This window comes from Hyla sarda, chromosome 5 (genome assembly GCF_029499605.1).
Source record: "Hyla sarda isolate aHylSar1 chromosome 5, aHylSar1.hap1, whole genome shotgun sequence".
NCBI classification, from domain to species: domain Eukaryota; kingdom Metazoa; phylum Chordata; class Amphibia; order Anura; family Hylidae; genus Hyla; species Hyla sarda.
This window is the reverse complement of record NC_079193.1, coordinates 255,281,191-255,302,177: the sequence shown is the minus strand read 5'-3', so window position 1 is coordinate 255,302,177 and position 20,987 is coordinate 255,281,191. Positions and strand designations below refer to the sequence as shown.

General features: G+C 40.9%; 1 protein-coding gene across 2 annotated transcripts in view; it reads right to left on the bottom strand.

Annotated features, from left to right (window-relative positions):
• The window catches only part of CEP76 (centrosomal protein 76), a 55,928-nt gene that overhangs the window by 22,691 nt on the left and 12,250 nt on the right, over window positions 1-20,987 (bottom strand). For both annotated transcript variants that reach the window (XM_056521523.1, XM_056521524.1), the window contains exons 3-7: window positions 17,594-17,687; window positions 16,742-16,966; window positions 12,169-12,354; window positions 1,762-1,859; window positions 1,333-1,461 (exon numbers count right to left, since the gene is read on the bottom strand). In XM_056521523.1, coding sequence (XP_056377498.1) covers window positions 1,333-1,461; window positions 1,762-1,859; window positions 12,169-12,354; window positions 16,742-16,966; window positions 17,594-17,687 — 732 coding nt within the window. The remainder of the gene's footprint in view (window positions 1-1,332; window positions 1,462-1,761; window positions 1,860-12,168; window positions 12,355-16,741; window positions 16,967-17,593; window positions 17,688-20,987) is intronic.

Genomic DNA, 20,987 nt, shown 5'->3' with positions numbered 1-20,987 from the left:
CACCGAGGAGGCAGGTAAGAGCCCTCCCGGTGTCCGGTCAGCTGTTCGGGACGCCGCGATTTCACCGCGGTGGTCCCGAACAGCCCGACTGAGCAGCCGGGTCACTTTCAGTTTCGCTTTAGAAGCGGCGGTCAGCTTTGACCGCCGCTTCTAAAGGGTTAATACCACACATCGCTGCGATCGGCGATGTGTGGTATTAGCCGCGGGTACCGACCGTTGATGAGCGCCGGGACCGACGCGATATGATGCAGGATCGCGGCGCGATCCCACTTCATATCGTGGGAGCCGGCGCAGGATGTAAATATACGTCCTGCGTCGTTAAGGGGTTAAATATATCACTCAGTACCTAATCCTGACCATGTACATCTAATTTTTATGTGTCTAACACCTTTATTTTTTTTTTTTTTTTTTTTATTACACATTTAGTTTAGCTCACTAGTCTGAATTCCTCTCAAAGGGAGGGGGTGTGGCCTCACTGTGCAGGTCTCCGCCCCCTCCCTCAGTATGCTGTCTGCTCACATCTCCCCTAGTATAAGCAAAACTACAACTCCCAGCTTGTCCTCACTGACAGTAGCGGGACACAAGCTGACAGTGGGAGGATTTTTCCTCCAGGTGTGAGCCCTGCACTCACAGCTGTCAATCAAGGAAGTGTGTCCATGACATAGGTGATGATGCATGGACACAGCAGGACTAGTATGTGTCCAAGCAGGCAGGGGGGGCAGTTTGACTGGCTTTTTCAGTATGAAATACTGAAAATTTTCTAATGAAAATTAGAAAATTCGTGTATGAGGATGGCTGTGTGTGTGATCTAGTGGAATGCGACTGCGAACGCTATTTTCCATGGCTTCGGGGAAATGAGTTTTTTTTTTATATCCTTTTTTCTTTTTTTTACTTTGTTCTTTTTTCTTCAACTATGCTATTGATGTGGATTTGCTGGAGCTGGTTTATGGTTTCTGATTTATGTACACTGAGGGTTGAGGGGCATTGGTGGGGAGGGGTTGAGACGGAATGGTTCTGTGTGGGGGGGGGGGGGAGGGGGGTTGTTGGGGAATGTATGTTATTATTAAACTGTGTTTAAAAAACTTAATTAAAACTATCTGATAAAAAAAAAAAAGAAAATTAGAAAATTGGTTTTGCATGCTTTACAACATTTCAAAAGATTTTGTATCTGACCGTGCCCATTTAAATCTGATATTCCAAAGTGGAAACAACATTTCAATGAACAACAAGTTTTAGTGAAAGCTGCTGTGTGTAATGGGCTGGTAAAGATAACCACACAATATACGGCTACCTAATAAATTATTTCCATCTAAAAAGATATTGATATTAAACCTGTGCAAAGATCTTCACAAGTCTTGAATTGTGGGATGGACGAATCTGAAGATATTCCCTCCACCATTGTTTTGCGTAGACCAAGAACAAACGTTCCTTCTCTGCTGTCTTCTGTCGCTCTAGTGTCAGCTTTAAAGAAAAACAAACAACAAAAAAGAACAAACATGTTATTAGACCAGTGTGCCTCCAGCTGTTGCAAAACTACAACTCCCAGCATGCCAGGACAGCCAACGGCTGTCCTGGCATGCTAGGAGTTGTAGTTTTGCAACAGCTAGAGACACTGTATTCGATGATGGCCATGTATCTTTACATATACAGACAGAAAAATTAGCAACATCCGCTATCTAATAGAAGGAACGGGAAGCCAATGTCATTATTATTGACCATAATTGAATGTACCTGTGCAGCACTCTAGATCTCAGGTCTTACCTGTGTGCTGACAACCTCTGGAGATAATGTCTGAGTCAGAGGCGGATGTAGCTCAAGTTTAACGTTTAATACCCCAACAGGAATTTTACACTCGGCTCCTGAAGAGTTAATAGAATAAGATGTTTATCGTAGGCAGAAAAGTTAAAAGATGCAGTTTAGCTAATATGGGTAACCCTTATATGGGTGACCTGTGGCCAACCCCCATAAATTAAGAAGGGAATCAGTCAAATGGGCAGGAATTTTGCACACTGAGGGGGCGTGTATACCTAATAAACAACTGTATCCCACCCATCATCTGATTCACTCCCATTATCAAAACTAAGTTCATGCCCATCAGACTGATTCACTGAATTGTCAGACAACTATAAACCCACATATCTAAGAAACATAAAGGCGTATACACTGGATGTTATCAAGGCACCTAAGCTATTTAATGATAATAAGCTATTTAATGATGATGCAATGTCTTGATTCAGAGTTACTTTGTGCACATTTACGTCCTATACATGGCTGCGAGCATCGGAGCAATGCTAGGGTCATGCATGGCAGGTCCCGGCTGCTGATAGCAGAGATCATGAACAAAGATCACGGCATTTGCGGCAGTGCAGCTACAGTTTTGGATAATCTGATCGTCCGCGGCACAGCCGCGGGGATCAGACCAGCTAACATGGTGGACGAAGGTTCCCTCACCTGCATCTGCTGATCTTCTGCACTGATCTGCATTCCTGCAGAGCAGAAGATCGCCGATAATACTGATCAGTGCTATGCCCTATGCATAGTACTAAACAGTATTAGCAATCAAGTGATTGCTATAAATAGTCCCCTATGGAGGACATAAAAAGTGTTAAAAAAAAAAATATATATAAAATATTATATATATATATATATATATATATATATATATATATATATATATATATATATATATATATATATTATATATATATATATATAAATATATAAAAAGAAAAATTGAGGGAACCGGCACTGTACAATGGGACTTAAAGTCCAGATCGGGTGCTCAGCCTTCGCAGGTTCAAACTCCAAACCCTTCTTAAACAACTCCAAAAAAGGAAAGCGGCACTCCAATGGCAGAAAAAAGGTGTATTTATTCACCCATCAAGTCAAATGCGACGTTTCAGCCTCACAATGAAGCCTTTCTCAAGCAGTGTATTAGTGTTACATCACTTCCTTAAATATCATTAATCATAGTGACATCATCACCTCATTTACATTAATTAAATATTAAACATCCATATACAAAATAGAAAAGTACATTTATGCTATCATGTGCATCATAAAACCATATTTGACATCTATGCAAATCATAGCCAAGTGTTGATCTATACAAAACAGTGTTTAAATACAAAAGTGCATTATGTAAACATAACATCACGTCAGCCGAGAGGGTGGTCCCTCACCGTCATAGCCATGTGTTCACCTCCTGATTCGCTGCTTCATCATCGGGTCCTCTGTTTGTAAATAACTCGACTGCGCAAAACCGGAAGGGCATCGCGTCACTCACGCGCGTTTCCCCTTCTCTGACTTCACATACTTAATGCGCAGGACCGGAAATGTATAACTTGACATGCATCCTTATTACTTTCTAAGTGTTTCCCTCATCCGGCTTTCTGTGTTACCCCGGCGCATGCGCACACACCGGAGACCACAGGGTCAGACATCTTGAAGTCGGGCTACATAGAGAAAACAAAGGGCCAATGCCATATCTTCAATATTCATTCAGTGGCCATTTTACTAAGGGGCACACTGCCCTCACATTCATTCCACCCTATGTAAAAGATTGGCATCGGCACTAAGTCATATCAATACCACTAGGGATAGAATTGGACACACTGAAAATGTACCCCATCAGCCCGATATTCACTGGTGTGTGGCACCTAATCTCAATGGGAAATCCGTGTGGGGTATGAAAAGTATCGGGGCACTCAGATTAGGGAATAATGGGGATGACATAGAACATATAGGAATCAATGAGCGGACAAAAGTAGTTCCATGGTTACCCTAAGTTAATTACCTTGATCAATAGATTATATCAGTTGTATTATTCATCAACAAATGTATATATCCACAGTACCCTATATGTCCCAAGTGTATGCTGAAACAGTCACACACTTATAGGACGGGTATGATCGTCAATACACGATCTATAATCGTATATAGCCCGACCCTGTGTATATCATGTACTTAATAATCGGTCATTTGGGACATCCCGTCCACATATGTGACCATCTAATTGCATACCATCGGGTGTTCAAGGGCTATATCCAAGCTTCCACACTCCATATCAGGTGCATATATGAACCTATGTCCTATCTCTTGTCCAACTCAATAGAATCCCCACTGTCCATGTCATCACCTCTCCCCTCCGAGGTCCCACAGAAAGCTCCTCCCCTTCCACAACTGTTATTCCAGATCAGTGCCATCACACCAAAGAACATCGGTGAAATTTGGGGCCATCCCCCGTGAACCAAAAACATCCACATTTATTGTCTACAGTACCATATATAATGCAAGAGATTGAAATTCCGGACAGTAAAGAATTCTCAATTTCAGATGACACGATGAATGAAGTCGCGATCAGTGGTGACGTGATGTATCCTCAAGTGAACTTTGTGCACTAAAAATGAAGAAAATAGAAAAAAATAATTAAAATCAAGAAATGATAAAATCCAAACGTATACTGTTCAGGTCAAGTGGACATCATACTATGTGTCACCAGTCGTATTCCCTCAGTTATCATGACATGAGAGGTATTAAGCAAAAATCCCTGTTCAGCCCCCTCGGGTATAGGGAGCCTAGTCTGTCAATCCACATGAGTTCCTTCTTTTTTAATTCTTTAGTCCTATCACCTCCTTTGCGTAGTTTAGGGACATGGTCTATAATCATAAATCTCAACTGTTCTACCTGGTGATTATGATCTTTAAAGTGCCTAGGTACAGGTAGTTCAATTTTACCAGTGCGGATGGACGACCTATGATTGCTCAACCTAAAGCGGCACTCAGTAGTCGTCTCACCTACATAAATGTATGGACAGGGGCACACCAGGACATAGATTACAAAATCCGACCTACATGTCAAATGATGGCGAATCTTGTACTGTGCATTAGAATTGGGGTGAGTAAAGATATCACCTTTCAATATATGTTTGCAATTATCGCAATGCATACATGGAAAACTACCCGGCTTATATTGTGTAGATAAGTTGGTCTTAACATTGAGGACATCCGTCTTCACGAGTTTATCTCTGAGGTTCAGAGATCTCCTATAGGCCAACATAGGAGGTGCCTGAAATTCAGGTATATGCCCAAAAGTATCAGAGATGATACTCCAGTGTCTCCGGATACTTCTTCCTATCCTATTACTCAAACGGGTAAATGTGGATACAAAGGGTATACGTGTTTGTTGCGACTTATCTTTACCAGATGTTAATGTATCTGCCCGGTCCAACTGTTGAACCCTCTCAGTGTGATGTCTGATCAGTTCCCTTGGGTAACCCCTCCGGATAAATTTATCCCCCATCTCATTCAGCCTCCCCTCTACTTTTATTGGATCATCCACGATCCTCTTCACTCTGTGGAGTTGGCTGTATGGAAGAGATTTCACCATACTCCTAGGGTGAGAGCTGTCAAACATCAATAGATTGTTCCTGACAGTGGGCTTAACAAAAAGGTCTGTTTTCAAAACATTGTTCTCAACGTAAACCCATGTATCCAGGAACTGGATGCCATCCTGGGAACATTCCATCGTAAATTTTATGTCCCCGTCTATGGCATTCAGCCCCTGAAAGAACTCTTTTAACTGGGTCTCTGTACCTGTCCAGATAACGAAGATGTCATCTATATACCGATACCACCTTGAGACATGCTCAAATAGGTGGGATGGGTATATAGACGACTCCTCGAGATCTGCCATTACTATGTTCGCGTAAGTTGGCGCCATGTTCGAACCCATTGCGGTCCCCCTTAATTGAACATAGTAATCCTCTCCAAATAAAAAGTAATTACAACTTAAGATGATATCTACCAAGCCTATGATAAATTCTTTGCACTCCGGTGTCTGTGAGTTGTTTCTCAACACCTTGTGGATGCTCTGTATACCTCTATCATGATTGATAGAGGTGTACAGGCTTACCACATCAAAGGAAACCAACCATGTTCCATCTGGAAAATGGATGTCCCCCAGTTTAGACAGAAAATCAGAAGTGTCCCTGATATAGGATTTTGTATTGACTGCATACTGACGCAGAAATTTGTCAACATAAATAGCTGATGGACTCAATAAAGACTCTCGTCCAGAAACAATAGGTCTCCCTGGTGGTCTAGTGAGGCACTTATGTATCTTGGGCAACATATAAATCATTGGTGTTTTAGGATTTTTTGGTAGTAGAAAATCATGCAAATCTGAATCAATAATATCAGTTGCTAACGCATTATCCACAAGAATCCTCAACCTCCTTTCTACGATGGCTCTAGGATCCTGTTTCACACACTTGTATACCTCTGTATCTCTAATTTGACGGTAAACCTCCTCCAAGTAAAGCTGTTTATCCATGATGACAACAGCCCCGCCTTTATCGGCGGGTTTGATGGTAATGTTGTCATCATGGATAATGTCCTGAAGTGCCCTATATTCAGCCCCAGATAGATTGCCTCTAGTCTGTAAGGACATTCCATCCTCTAATTCTCTCATTAGATTCAGATCCTTCTCTATCAGTGTTGAAAAGGTGTTTATGGCCTCTGAATTAAGAGGTGGTATAAACTCACTCTTCAAGTGTAGTCCCATGTCTTTCAGACGTAACTCACTCACATATTCATCAACTCCTTTACCCCTCTGATCAACACTGGAAGAGAACCACACCTTAAGTTTGATATTCATAATAAAAGAAAAAACATCAGCTTGTAATTGTAGCCAGTCAACCTTCGGCGTAGGGCAAAAGGACAAACCACGATTAAGTAGACTACATTCATCCTTAGAAAAAACACGTGAGGAAATATTTACCATCAAAGTCTGTGTGTCATAGTGTCCATCTATTTGTTGGATGTTGCTCGATGGGTCTTGTGACGTGTCACAGGGATTTTTTTGGTTCCTTCGGCGCCCTCTGCGGATTCTTCTCCGCCCATTGGAGGTTCCACCGATGGTTTGCCTAAAAAAACTTTTGCGTCTTTACTAGTGCCCTTGTTCTTAAATTGATTTGACTTCTGTGTGCCCTTCTTTCTTTCCTTTGTATCAGAGTTCTGCCAATTGTAGATCTGTCCAGTTTTGTAATCCTCAGTGTCCCGGTGTAACTTCTGTCGCTTATTCTCTTCCTGGTCCTCTCTGAACTTTTTTAATATGCCTGTCATACGTTCACGATAATTAGTGTATTCGTTAGCCTCCATGGCGGCAACCAATGCCTTTTCATCTTCAACAATTTTTTGTTGTATTGTCTCAATCTCCTTTTGTAAATATTCAATATTCAGCAAAATGATGTCAAATGCGTACTTATTTGTAAGGCCCTCAAAGGTGCGACAAAACAGTTCATTATTAGGAAATAAGTTGGGTCTGAGGTGAGGTCTTAATCCCCTCGGTATCATCTTATCCCGATAGTATTTGCTAAGTAAGGATAAATGCAATTGCAGACTTACTAGTTTTCTAGAGTCCTGTTCAAAAGTCCTCTTTATATCCACCTTGGACGGGATGCTCAAAAATGTGTCATCTCCCAATGGTCCATTTAGTATCTTGTCCACATCATCTTCAGTATACGAAAACAAGATGGGTGCTGTAACGTTAGTATCCATAGCTCATATGTGTACGTGCTCAGGTATCCCGAGTTTGTCACTTGAAAAGAAAAATTGAGGGAACCGGCACTGTACAATGGGACTTAAAGTCCAGATCGGGTGCTCAGCCTTCGCAGGTTCAAACTCCAAACCCTTCTTAAACAACTCCAAAAAAGGAAAGCGGCACTCCAATGGCAGAAAAAAGGTGTATTTATTCACCCATCAAGTCAAATGCGACGTTTCAGCCTCACAATGAAGCCTTTCTCAAGCAGTGTATTAGTGTTACATCACTTCCTGTATCCACATTTACCCGTTTGAGTAATAGGATAGGAAGAAGTATCCGGAGACACTGGAGTATCATCTCTGATACTTTTGGGCATATACCTGAATTTCAGGCACCTCCTATGTTGGCCTATAGGAGATCTCTGAACCTCAGAGATAAACTCGTGAAGACGGATGTCCTCAATGTTAAGACCAACTTATCTACACAATATAAGCCGGGTAGTTTTCCATGTATGCATTGCGATAATTGCAAACATATATTGAAAGGTGATATCTTTACTCACCCCAATTCTAATGCACAGTACAAGATTCGCCATCATTTGACATGTAGGTCGGATTTTGTAATCTATGTCCTGGTGTGCCCCTGTCCATACATTTATGTAGGTGAGACGACTACTGAGTGCCGCTTTAGGTTGAGCAATCATAGGTCGTCCATCCGCACTGGTAAAATTGAACTACCTGTACCTAGGCACTTTAAAGATCATAATCACCAGGTAGAACAGTTGAGATTTATGATTATAGACCATGTCCCTAAACTACGCAAAGGAGGTGATAGGACTAAAGAATTAAAAAAGAAGGAACTCATGTGGATTGACAGACTAGGCTCCCTATACCCGAGGGGGCTGAACAGGGATTTTTGCTTAAAACCTCTCATGTCATGATAACTGAGGGAATACGACTGGTGACACATAGTATGATGTCCACTTGACCTGAACAGTATACGTTTGGATTTTATCATTTCTTGATTTTAATTATTTTTTTCTATTTTCTTCATTTTTAGTGCACAAAGTTCACTTGAGGATACATCACGTCACCACTGATCGCGACTTCATTCATCGTGTCATCTGAAATTGAGAATTCTTTACTGTCCGGAATTTCAATCTCTTGCATTATATATGGTACTGTAGACAATAAATGTGGATGTTTTTGGTTCACGGGGGATGGCCCCAAATTTCACCGATGTTCTTTGGTGTGATGGCACTGATCTGGAATAACAGTTGTGGAAGGGGAGGAGCTTTCTGTGGGACCTCGGAGGGGAGAGGTGATGACATGGACAGTGGGGATTCTATTGAGTTGGACAAGAGATAGGACATAGGTTCATATATGCACCTGATATGGAGTGTGGAAGCTTGGATATAGCCCTTGAACACCCGATGGTATGCAATTAGATGGTCACATATGTGGACGGGATGTCCCAAATGACCGATTATTAAGTACATGATATACACAGGGTCGGGCTATATACGATTATAGATCGTGTATTGACGATCATACCCGTCCTATAAGTGTGTGACTGTTTCAGCATACACTTGGGACATATAGGGTACTGTGGATATATACATTTGTTGATGAATAATACAACTGATATAATCTATTGATCAAGGTAATTAACTTAGGGTAACCATGGAACTACTTTTGTCCGCTCATTGATTCCTATATGTTCTATGTCATCCCCATTATTCCCTAATCTGAGTGCCCCGATACTTTTCATACCCCACACGGATTTCCCATTGAGATTAGGTGCCACACACCAGTGAATATCGGGCTGATGGGGTACATTTTCAGTGTGTCCAATTCTATCCCTAGTGGTATTGATATGACTTAGTGCCGATGCCAATCTTTTACATAGGGTGGAATGAATGTGAGGGCAGTGTGCCCCTTAGTAAAATGGCCACTGAATGAATATTGAAGATATGGCATTGGCCCTTTGTTTTCTCTATGTAGCCCGACTTCAAGATGTCTGACCCTGTGGTCTCCGGTGTGTGCGCATGCGCCGGGGTAACACAGAAAGCCGGATGAGGGAAACACTTAGAAAGTAATAAGGATGCATGTCAAGTTATACATTTCCGGTCCTGCGCATTAAGTATGTGAAGTCAGAGAAGGGGAAACGCGCGTGAGTGACGCGATGCCCTTCCGGTTTTGCGCAGTCGAGTTATTTACAAACAGAGGACCCGATGATGAAGCAGCGAATCAGGAGGTGAACACATGGCTATGACGGTGAGGGACCACCCTCTCGGCTGACGTGATGTTATGTTTACATAATGCACTTTTGTATTTAAACACTGTTTTGTATAGATCAACACTTGGCTATGATTTGCATAGATGTCAAATATGGTTTTATGATGCACATGATAGCATAAATGTACTTTTCTATTTTGTATATGGATGTTTAATATTTAATTAATGTAAATGAGGTGATGATGTCACTATGATTAATGATATTTAAGGAAGTGATGTAACACTAATACACTGCTTGAGAAAGGCTTCATTGTGAGGCTGAAACGTCGCATTTGACTTGATGGGTGAATAAATACACCTTTTTTCTGCCATTGGAGTGCCGCTTTCCTTTTTTGGAGTTATATAAATGCCCAATGATATGCCCAACTCTGCTACATTGCACATAGATAGTGCAGTGTTTTAAATATTCAGAATTTAAAAAAAAAAAAAAAAAAAAAAAAACACACATAATATATATAAAAATTTCATAAACAGTGGCACACCAAGTGTCAGCAAAAAAAAGGTGATTTATTCAAAAGAACGTGTTGGGCAACGTTTCAGCTGGCTCACCTAGCTTGAAAATGGCTGGGCGAACCAGCTGAAACGTTGCCCAACACGTTCTTTTGAATAAATCACCTTTTTTTTTGCCGACACTTGGTGTGCCACTGTTTATTCAATTTTTCTGTATCTCGGAGGGGTCCCCAACCTACACCTGACACAGTAGGCACCCGAGCACCTTTTTTTTACCCTGGAGTGCTGCTTCCCTGATCGATCTATCTATCTATATACACACACACACAGTACAGACCAAACTCATTCAGAGTTTTCTTTATTTTCATGACTATGAAAATTGTAGATTCACACTGAAGGCATCAAAACTATGAATTAACACATGTGGAATTATATACATAACAAAAAAAGTGTGAAAATATGTCATATTCTAGGTTCTAGCCACCTTTTGCTTTGATTACTGCTTTGCACACACTTGGCATTCTCTTGGCGAGCTTCAAGAGGTAGTCACCTGAAATGGTCTTCCAACAGTCTTGAAGGAGTTCCCAGAGATGTTTAGCACTTGTTGGCCCTTTTTGCCTTTATTCTGCGGTCCAGCTCACCCCAAACCATCTCGATCGGGTTCAGGTCCGGTGACTGTGGAGGCCAGGTCAACTGGCGCAGCACCCCATCACTCTCCTCCTTGGTCAAATAGCCCTTACACGGCCTGGAGGTGTGTTTGGGGTCATTGTCTGGTTGAAAAATAAATGATGGTCCAACTAAACGCAAACCGGATGGAATAGCATGCCGCTGCAAGATGCTGTGGTAGCCATGCTGGTTCAGTATGCCTTCAATTTTGAATAAATCCCCAACAGTGTCACCAGCAAAGCACCCCCATACCATCACACTTCCTCCTCCACACCAGCACACCAGTGAAGTGAAAACCATTTTAGGTGACTACCTCTTGAATCTCAACAAGAGAATGCCAAGAGTGTGCAAAGCAGTAATCAAAGCAAAAGGTGGCTACTTTGAAGAACCTAGAATATGACATATTTTCCGTTGTTTCACACGTTTTTGTTATGTATATAATTCCACATGTGTTAATTCATAGTTTTCAATGCCTTCAATGTGAATCTACAATTTTCAGTCATGAAAATAAAGAAAACTCTGAATGAGAAGGTGTGTCCAAACTTTTGGTCTGTACGTGTATAATAATAATAATAATATATTATATATATATATATATATATATATATATATATATATATATATATATATATATATATATTTTTTTTTTTTTTTTTTTTATTAAACACGTTTAACAAAATATGTCACGGAGGGGAACTAAACAAAAACTGGGGAAAAGTATCTGTTTGTGGGGAGAATGACCGCTGTCACTTCTGCTTGTTTTGAAGGTAAGTGTGGTTAGTATCGGTTAGAGCTGGGCCCCATTTCGGAGTACCCCTTTAAAAATTCAGAGCCAAATACTTTGTGTGGGTATTTACCTATATGCTTTAGTCCTGGTTTCTTATCACTTATTTTTTACACTAGCATGTGTTTCTGCTCTTATAAACTTTTCTGGACTTTGGCCTAATATATGTGGCAGTATTGCTTTGTGAGTGTTTGTTGGTTTCCATTTTGTCATTGAGCACTGGCTTATCAATATTAGGTTTTGTACTTTCACCAACAATTTCAATGCCAGCTGCTCTTTTTAGATCTTTGGAGTCTGGATTAACATGCACACTGATTAATTTATTGGGTAAAAAACCATCGAAGACATGTCAGACATTCAAAGTGTGCGCCAAATATTTGGTTATAAATGTACCCAAAAAGATTTTATGTAAAATGACAGTGCTCTTACCTACACCTTTGAGCTCCACAGCAAGGCTTGTCACTCCCCTATCGATTCCCAGTACTGAGCGCCACTCCAGAAAATGGGACGCTACTAAAGTGGTTTCTCCAGACGTATCGGTCTTGATCAACACCAGCTGTACAGGATCAGAGATTGACAAGAGGCTAGTGGCATCTGCCATTCTGCTGCCATCACCTGGATAAAGGAGAATGAGCTTACTGCAGTCTTGAAAACACATTAGAAAATGACTGAGGAAAAAAAAAAAAAAAAATTGCTCTCTCTCTCTCTCTCTCTCTCTATATATCTATATATCTATATATATCTATATATATCAATGAAAATAGCGATGAGTTAACACAGTGACTGTATTAAAAAACACAACATTATTGCTAATTCCATTACCATTATACACTCCTCAACATTAATATTGCAACACCAAAAATGGAAAGTTATTGCTAACAGCTCCCTTTGCAATTATAGAACAAGGACGTTTAAAATGTGCTCGATGGGAGACAAGTCTGGAGACGCAGCAGGACATAGTGGCATGTTTAGGTCACACAGGCTGCTCACAGTAGCACAAGCAACATGAAGTCTGGAGTTGTGTTGAAAAAAGGCTCCTGGAACACTTGAGGAAATGCCATACCATTGGTTTCACGACCAAATAAATGCAATGCTAAACCGTAAGGCTGGCTACTCACAATTAAATTTCTCAGCGGAATTCCACTCGGAAATTCTGGTGCCATAGCTTCCAATTGTTTTCAACAGGATTTAGCTGCACCATGCAATTCAGCTGCGAAAATGTTAATTCCGGACTTTGTAGAAAGAATGGACATATTTGTTCTTTTAAGCAGATCTGCTTAGAAATGCACTTCTGTCTATGGGGACAGCAATATAGTCCACACGGTCCTACCGCTGACTGCTGTCGCCACTGGTCACCCTCAGATTCTGCAGCTGAAAATTTTCTGGCCAGAGATTCTGTTGTGTGAACCTGGCCAAGGTGTACCTGGAATGAAGACCCCCACATCATTATCCTGGCAGCAGGAATGGTGTGGAGTTCAATGGTAAAAGGCCTCTTCATGGTGTCGCCAACATGGTCTCCAGACCAATCTCAGTCTATCATTGTCTCCAAAACAGTAATAGACTTGCTGCCGACTCAGGTTTATCAAAACCAGACCGAGGAAGAGTGGCCAAGTTACTCATAGAAACCAATCAGATCGCTTCTTTCATTTTTTAATGATTGGTTGCTATGGGCAACACAGCAACTTTTCCTCTTAACAGGTTTTGATAAATCTCCTCCATAGACAGTAATTTCTGCCTCCATTTATGTTTTGATCCCTCTACACATGAAACAACATGACAGAATGCCACGAATCCACAGTAATGGAATAATTGCCCACTAAAAGGGAGCAACCCTTGGGAAACTACATACTGTACTAGCAGACTGACAAAGCACATAGACAGTGTGACAGCTTAGGCATCAATATTTCTCCATTAGACCTATACCACATGTTTAGACCTGTACCGAATTATGTAAAATAACAATGGCCAAAATGGTTGCATACCACCTGATAGATCTTTATTGACAGATATTTTCTAGCTATCCATGCCTATTTAAGAGCTAGGACTTTTTGCACAGTAATGTAGGTTTCTTGCAAATAAATGTCAAGACTAGAGATGAGCGAACTTACAGTAAATTCAATTCGTCACAAACTTCTCAGGTCGGCGGTTGCTGACTTTTCCTGCATAAATTAGTTCAGCTTTTCGGTGCTTCGGTGGGCTGGAAAAGGTGGATACAGTCTGAGGAAAGAGTCTCCTAGGACTGTAGCCACCTTTTCCAGCCCACGGGAGCACCTGAATGCTGAACTAATTTATGCAGGAAAAGTCATCAACTGCCGAGCCGAGAAGTTCGTGACGAATCGAATTTACTGTAAGTTCGCTCATCTCTAGTCAAGACTCTAGAGGCCCTAGACATTCAAAAAAAATTTTTTTAAAAGGAACCAAAAGAGGGGATAGATCTCAAACAAAACCCCACGGCACCTATCACCCTTTAGCAGCAGGAGTGACTGGTGCCGCCTCACGATCGTGTTGATTCGCCGGCAGTTTCTGGACGCTTGCTGTGGGGGTGTCCCTAACGGCACCCACTCTGCTCCTACTCCAGAGGGCAAGAGCGGGTGCCAGGAGTATACCTGAAGTGGGGGCCCCCGATCCCTGGCAGCAAGACTGGGGTCCCCGGAGCGGAGACAGCAGCGGTGGCAGGCAGGATCCAGCATGTGCAGCAGCAGGTGGTAAGGCTTGCCTCCTGCTGTTGCTTAGCAACAACTCCCAGCATGCACAAAAGGGCAACAGCTGGAGGAACACTACTGCAACTCCCAGCATGCCCTTTGGTAGTTTGTGCATGCTGGGGGTTGTAGTTATGAAATTGCTGGAGGCACACTTTTTTCATAGAAAAAATGTGACTCCGCCTGTTGCATAACTAAAACCCCCAGCATGCACAAACTACCAAAGGGCATGCTGGGAGTTGCAGTAGTGTGCCTCCAGCTGTTGTATAACTACAAGTCCCAGCATTCCCTTCGGCTGTAATTGCATGCTGACAGCTGTAGTTTTGCAACCTCAGTGTTTTTCAACCGGTGTGCCTCCAGCTGTTGCATAACTACAACCCCTAGCATGCATGGACAGCCAAAGAGCATGCTGGGAGTTTTAGTTTTGCAACAGCTGGAGGTTTGCCCCCCTCCCCCCCAATGTGAATGTACAGGGTACATTCAGACAGGAGGGTTTACAGCGAGTTTCTCGCTGCAAGTTTGAAATAAAAATAAAAAATTGGTAACTCAATTTCTCCTGAGTATGGAAATGCCACATATGTGGAAATTCTCCTATTACCCGTTGTAAAAATGTAAAATTTGGGGAAAAAAACGTATTTTATTTAAAAAAATTTATAAATTATTTTACACATCCATCTTTAACGAAAAGTCGACAAACACCTGTAGGGTGTTAAGGCTGATTGTACCCCTTGTTACGTTCCTTGAATGGGTGTAGTTTCCAAAATAGTATCCCACGTTTTTTTTTTTTTTTTGGCTGCTGCTATGGCACATAGGGGCTTCTGAAATCCCCCCAATAAATTTTTCACAAAAACTCACTCTCCGAAATCCCATTGTCGCTCCTTTCCTTCTGAGCCCTATAGTGCACCCACAAAGCACTTGACATACACATGAGGTATTTCCTTACTCCTGAGAAATTGGGTTACAAATTTTAGGGGGATTTCTCTCCTTTTACCCCTTTGTAAAAATTCAAAAACTGGGTCTACAAGAACATGCGAGTGTAAAAATGAAGATTTAGAATTTTCTCATTCACTTTGCTGCTATTCCTGTGAAACACCTAAAGGGTTAACACACTTTCTGAATGTCATTTTGAATACTTTGAGGGGTGCAGTATTTAGAATGGGGCCATTCATGGGGTATTTCTAATATGAAAGCCCTTCAAATCCACTTCAAAACTGAACTGGTCCCTGAAAAATTCTGATTTTGAATATTTTGTGAAAAATTGTAAAATTGCCGCTGAACTTTGAAGCCCTCTGGTGTCTTCCAAAAGTAAAAACATGTCAACTTTATGATACAAACATAAAGTAGACATATTGTATATGTGAATCAATATATAATTTATTTAGGATGCTCATTTTCCTTATAACCAGAGAGTTTCAAAGTTAAAAAAATTCACATTTTTTTATCAAATTTTGGAATTTTTCACCAAGAAAGGATGCCAGTATTGACAAAAATGTATCACTAACATAAAGTAGAATATGTCACAAAAAGAAAAAAACAATCTTGGAATTAGAATGAAAAGTAAAAGCATCCCAGAGTTATTAATGCTTAAAGTGACAGTGGTCAGATGTGCAAAAAAAATTAGCTGAAAGAAAACTGTTCCACACCAAAAAAATATATATATAACTGGAAGAACAGCATCCACCCTCTGTTGGTGATGTGCAGGATTTCGTATTGGCACCATCTACCTCTCCCAGCCTTGCTGAGCAGCGCTTGGGGTACTTTTACACCTTGTAACACAGATTGGATCAGACTTAAGAGAACTGGGTATGCACTTTCCCAGAGTTCCACCAAAAAGTCTGGATAATAAGTAGACACAAATCAGACATGACCACAGATTTACCTCTTGCACAAAGTCTCTGCGCTTCTCAGCAAAATGTTAACACTAACAGGTCATTAGTATACTTATGATCATAAAGTGCAATCCCTGTAGCCATGTCAAGGCCACCTGTGTGTAGCCGGTCCCTAACGGAGACACCAGTCATGTCCAAGATGGCACTGCACACATGGAGCAGGTGACGGCTGTGCTGCCAGGGGGACCAGAAGTAGTGCCCTTACGGCTAGGTTGGGGGGGGGGGGGGGGGTGTTACTACAGGGGTGTCCCTGGAGAGTTATGGAAAGCAATTCAGGGACAGCAACTCCATTAGTGGATGTTGCTGTCCCTGATCTAGTAGATATTGCTGTCTCAGCAATGGTCAACCAACACTTTAAATAACTAACATGAAAATATCCCGATGCAATATAAATAAAAACCTAACTTTACAAACCTAAGCTGTCTTTACGCAGTTCCATCAGGAAGCCATCTTGGAAGTCTGGTTCACAGGCACAAGGGACAGGTTTGGAACCAAAACGTTGGTTCCTAAAGTGCAGGCTAAGAGTAAATGTGGAGCACACCTGGCCAGGGAGAGGATCAGATTCTTGAAGATGTTCCAGAAATGCTTTCCCACCCAAGACCTGGAGATGAAGATATCTCCGCGATGGGTCTATATTAGCTGTGGACATATACAAAGAATTAGAGGAGAGAGATAACATATTTAACGCCGGTGAAAAAACATTTGATTTATGGAGCTACAAGTATTTTCTGTGCACTTTAATATAGAATTGAGACAATATTAGAGCATCTTGTAATTTTTGAGCAGGACTGGCTGACTGTAGAATGTGTATGGTGGCCTCCCTACTCAAGGGGAAAAGGGTTAGACATGTTGGATTTCATATGCCTGACCCTTTTGGTTTCAGGGAGATAAGTCACAACCAGAGGCCATATGTTTGTGGGCAAAGAAAGAGATAGCTGTTGGCTGAATAAACATCTGAGCGAAAGCTAATGAAAAGTGTATGGCCACATTAAGAGGTACAAATGCAGAATCAACCGTATGACACCAGGAAGTCCTGCGCACTGGAAAATGATGCCTGGAAATTACTCTATGGTCACTGTATGGTTTCGGAAGTTGCACCCCAGAGCACATACTAGCATCTCTCCATGGTTCATGTCAGATTGGAGTTATACTTTAATCCTGACAGCATCTTACAAATAAATGAATGTCCCTTCCTGGCCCATACCAAGTTCTTACATTATTTTCATACACTATAAAGCAATACTTTGCAATATGATCAGTACTTACGGTTTGGGCTTACTTTTTTCAGTCGCTTGTGTTCTTTATCTAAGAAATGTGTTGCTGGTTTTGGCGTAGAGGTGAGGTCTCGTGAGGGACCATCCTATTAACAAAAAATATATAAAAGTTATTCCCCAAAAATCCATGAATCTGACAATGACGTAGCAACTAATACATAACTTCAGTGTAAAGTTATCTCTTATTGTACTGGTAACTAAGGATGCACCTAAATTTCGGCTGCCTGAAAATTATCAGCCGGAAATGGCCCCTTTGGCTTTTTTGGCTGAGGGAATAAAGGCCATACAGGTACGACTGGGACTTAGCGCACCAGGTCATACCAGTATGCCCTGAGTCAGCCAGGGACCCACCGGCAATATCACGCCATCTGCGGCAGTTAAGGTGGCTGATCTGATCACCTGTGGGGATAAGATCAGCTAAGATAGTGGCCAGAGGTCTCCTTACCTGCCTCCTGCTGCCATAAGAGGGTTTTCTTTTCTTGTTTGCCAACGAGCAGACCAGAGAAGTAGATCACAGATAACACTGATCAGTGCTATGCCTATGCATAGCACTGATCTGTATCTGTAATCTAAAGATTGCAATATATAGTCCCCTGTTAATGTTAATGATCCTGCATAGTGAACAGGGTAAACAAAGTCAAATATATTGATTTTTAAATCACATCATATATCAGAAAAAAATGTAATTAAAAGCAATTAAAAAAATAATAATAATAAAAAATAAAAAAAAATCATCAAAACAAGAATGGTACTGATAAAAATACAGATCACGGCGCAAAAAAATGAGCCCTCCCACATCCCCATATACAGAAAAATTAAAAAGTTATAGGGGTCAAAATATGGCAATTTTAAATATACTAATTTTGTTAAAGTTTTACTTCTTATAAAAGTTGAGCAATATTAGAAAAACTAAATAAATTGGATATAATTTTAAAGGATAACTGTGGTTAAACATTTTTAATTTCCCTTGCCGCAAAAACTAAAAAAAACAAAAGCAAACTTTAACTCCCGTTCCTACATTCCCACGTTGTATTGATATCGGCGTGGCAGTCCTCCGGGGCTGGTCTTCTTCTTGCTTCCTTGGCTCGGTGAGTCATAATACTTTCAGCGTATCGCTGGCCGCAGCTATGATCCCTCTCCGCTGGCAATAGGCTGAGCACACTCATGTAAGAAGCTCGGGCCCCACCTTCTCCCTGCTGCCCTCGCTCCTATATGACAGTGTGCTCAGCCTATCACCGGCCAAGGCGCAGTATGACTCGCCGTCTCCAAGAAGACGACCAGCAACGGAGGGATGGCACGCCGATATCAGCGAAATGGTGGAATGTAGGGAGGAGAGAAAGTGTTTTTTTTTTTTTTGCGCAGCCCAGGCACAGGAGAAATTAAAACAGTTCTCTTTTAAATCACATTAAGCTACAGAATAAAGTGAACCTATCATTTTAACGATGACATGCAGTGCTTAAAAATAAAAAACACCCATTTCCTTATCATATGCATGTAAGAGGGACTTGGAGGTTAATTATTCCTTTATTTGGGCTGATGAGGCTCTTACCTTCTTGAGTATTAGGTTCACCACTTCTCCTGAAGTAAGTCACTACTTAATTGTGACTTACTTCAGAAACAATTAAAAAACAATATAGAAGCATATACCAAATTACCATTGTCATGGTTAGGCCGAATATCAGTAACAAAAATGGTATTGCTCCCAAAAATGTTGTATGTTTTCACAAATCTTCCCCTTAGGATTCCACCAGACAAGATAAAGAAATTACAGTCTATATTACTGAAATTCTTTTCCAATAATAAGCCAACTAGAGTAGCAGCTAAAACGCTCTATAGACCTATAGCAGAAGGGGGCCTTGGATGCCCGGAGCTATTAAAATACTGCCAAGCCACACAACTAAATCAACTCCAAAGATGGTGGCATAACGACTCTAAATTAAAATGGGTTGAGGCGGAGTGCTCTATGTACAAGATGCCATCATTAAATGTTGTTCTTTGGGTTACTTTTCTCCAGGGTAAACCTCCTCCCACGATCAGTCCAATGACTGCAGCAGGCATGGAGGTATGGTTAAGGTCCAATATTATTGAGACATTGGGATGTCTTAGCTATAAGAAAATCCCAATGGAAGCTATTCAATATTTGCTCCCTGAGACAGATTTCTCAGGCTGGATGGGGAGGGGGATAGAGGTTATGGGGGACATTGCTCAGGGGAACTCCTTAATCCAGTTTGATATAATTTGTGCAAAATATAACCTTTTAAATAAGGATTTTTTTAAAAAGTTTTTACAACTACGCCATCTGGTTGCAAACTTTAAATTTAAGAAGAAAACGGTGAACCCCCGATATGAGAATTTCTTTTCAAATCCAGTCAGAAACAAAGGGGAAACATTGTTATCATATAAAGCTTTGCAAACTATAGGGCAAATAGGAACACCGAAATTTATAAAGGATTGGGAAGGAGACCTTGGAGCCGCTGTCCCCCAAAAGCTCTGGATACCATCTTTTTCCCTCCCCACAACCCTTTCAGGGTGTGTTTCTCATTTTGAGGTGGCGCGTAAATTATTGTATAGGTGGTATTTTACACCTTTGCGCATGGTAAAATTTGGACCCGGAGTGTCAACTGTGTGTTAGAGATGCGGAGGGGAACAAGGTTCCCTCCTGCATATATGGTGGAATTGTAGGATTATTGCCGAGGTATGGCAAAATGTTTTTTTTATTACTAAACAAACTGGTAGGGAATATACCTTGGGGACTGGAAGTAGCTTTACTGACATTGGGTTTAAATAGGTTACCATTATCAAAGCGAATAATTGTCTTTCATACAGTATCAGCTACTAGAATAGCGATAGCTAAAAGATGGAAGCCCGTAGAGATCCCATCCTTGATGAAGATAATTAATTAGCTTAAATATGTTTATATTATGGAGTTGCTAAGATTGACCAGAACAATAAATCCTACTAAGCATTAAGAAGAATTGCAGATTTGGGAGGATTTTAAACTTAAAACTAGAGGAAAATTGGTAGTAGGGAGCTGGGATAGAAGGGACAGTTGTTTTTTTCTGTATAACTACAGGGGAAACTATTAATTAGAGTACACTAGAAAGTTAGTAGTTAGAATTTATTTTCCTTTCTTTTCTGTTTGTTTTCTTTCCTTATTGTATTCTGCATACCGGTATATTATTAATATGGTGATAATTGTTAAATGGCATTTAATTTAATAAAGTATCTTAAAAAAACACAAATAAATAAATAAAAAGTAGCAAAAATGCCCTTTTCTCTTCAATTTTCACCCACAAATAATCCTTTTTTTTTGGGGTATGCTGTACATTTTATGGTGAAATGAAAGGTGTCAACACAAAGTACAATTGGTAATGCAAAAAAAAAAA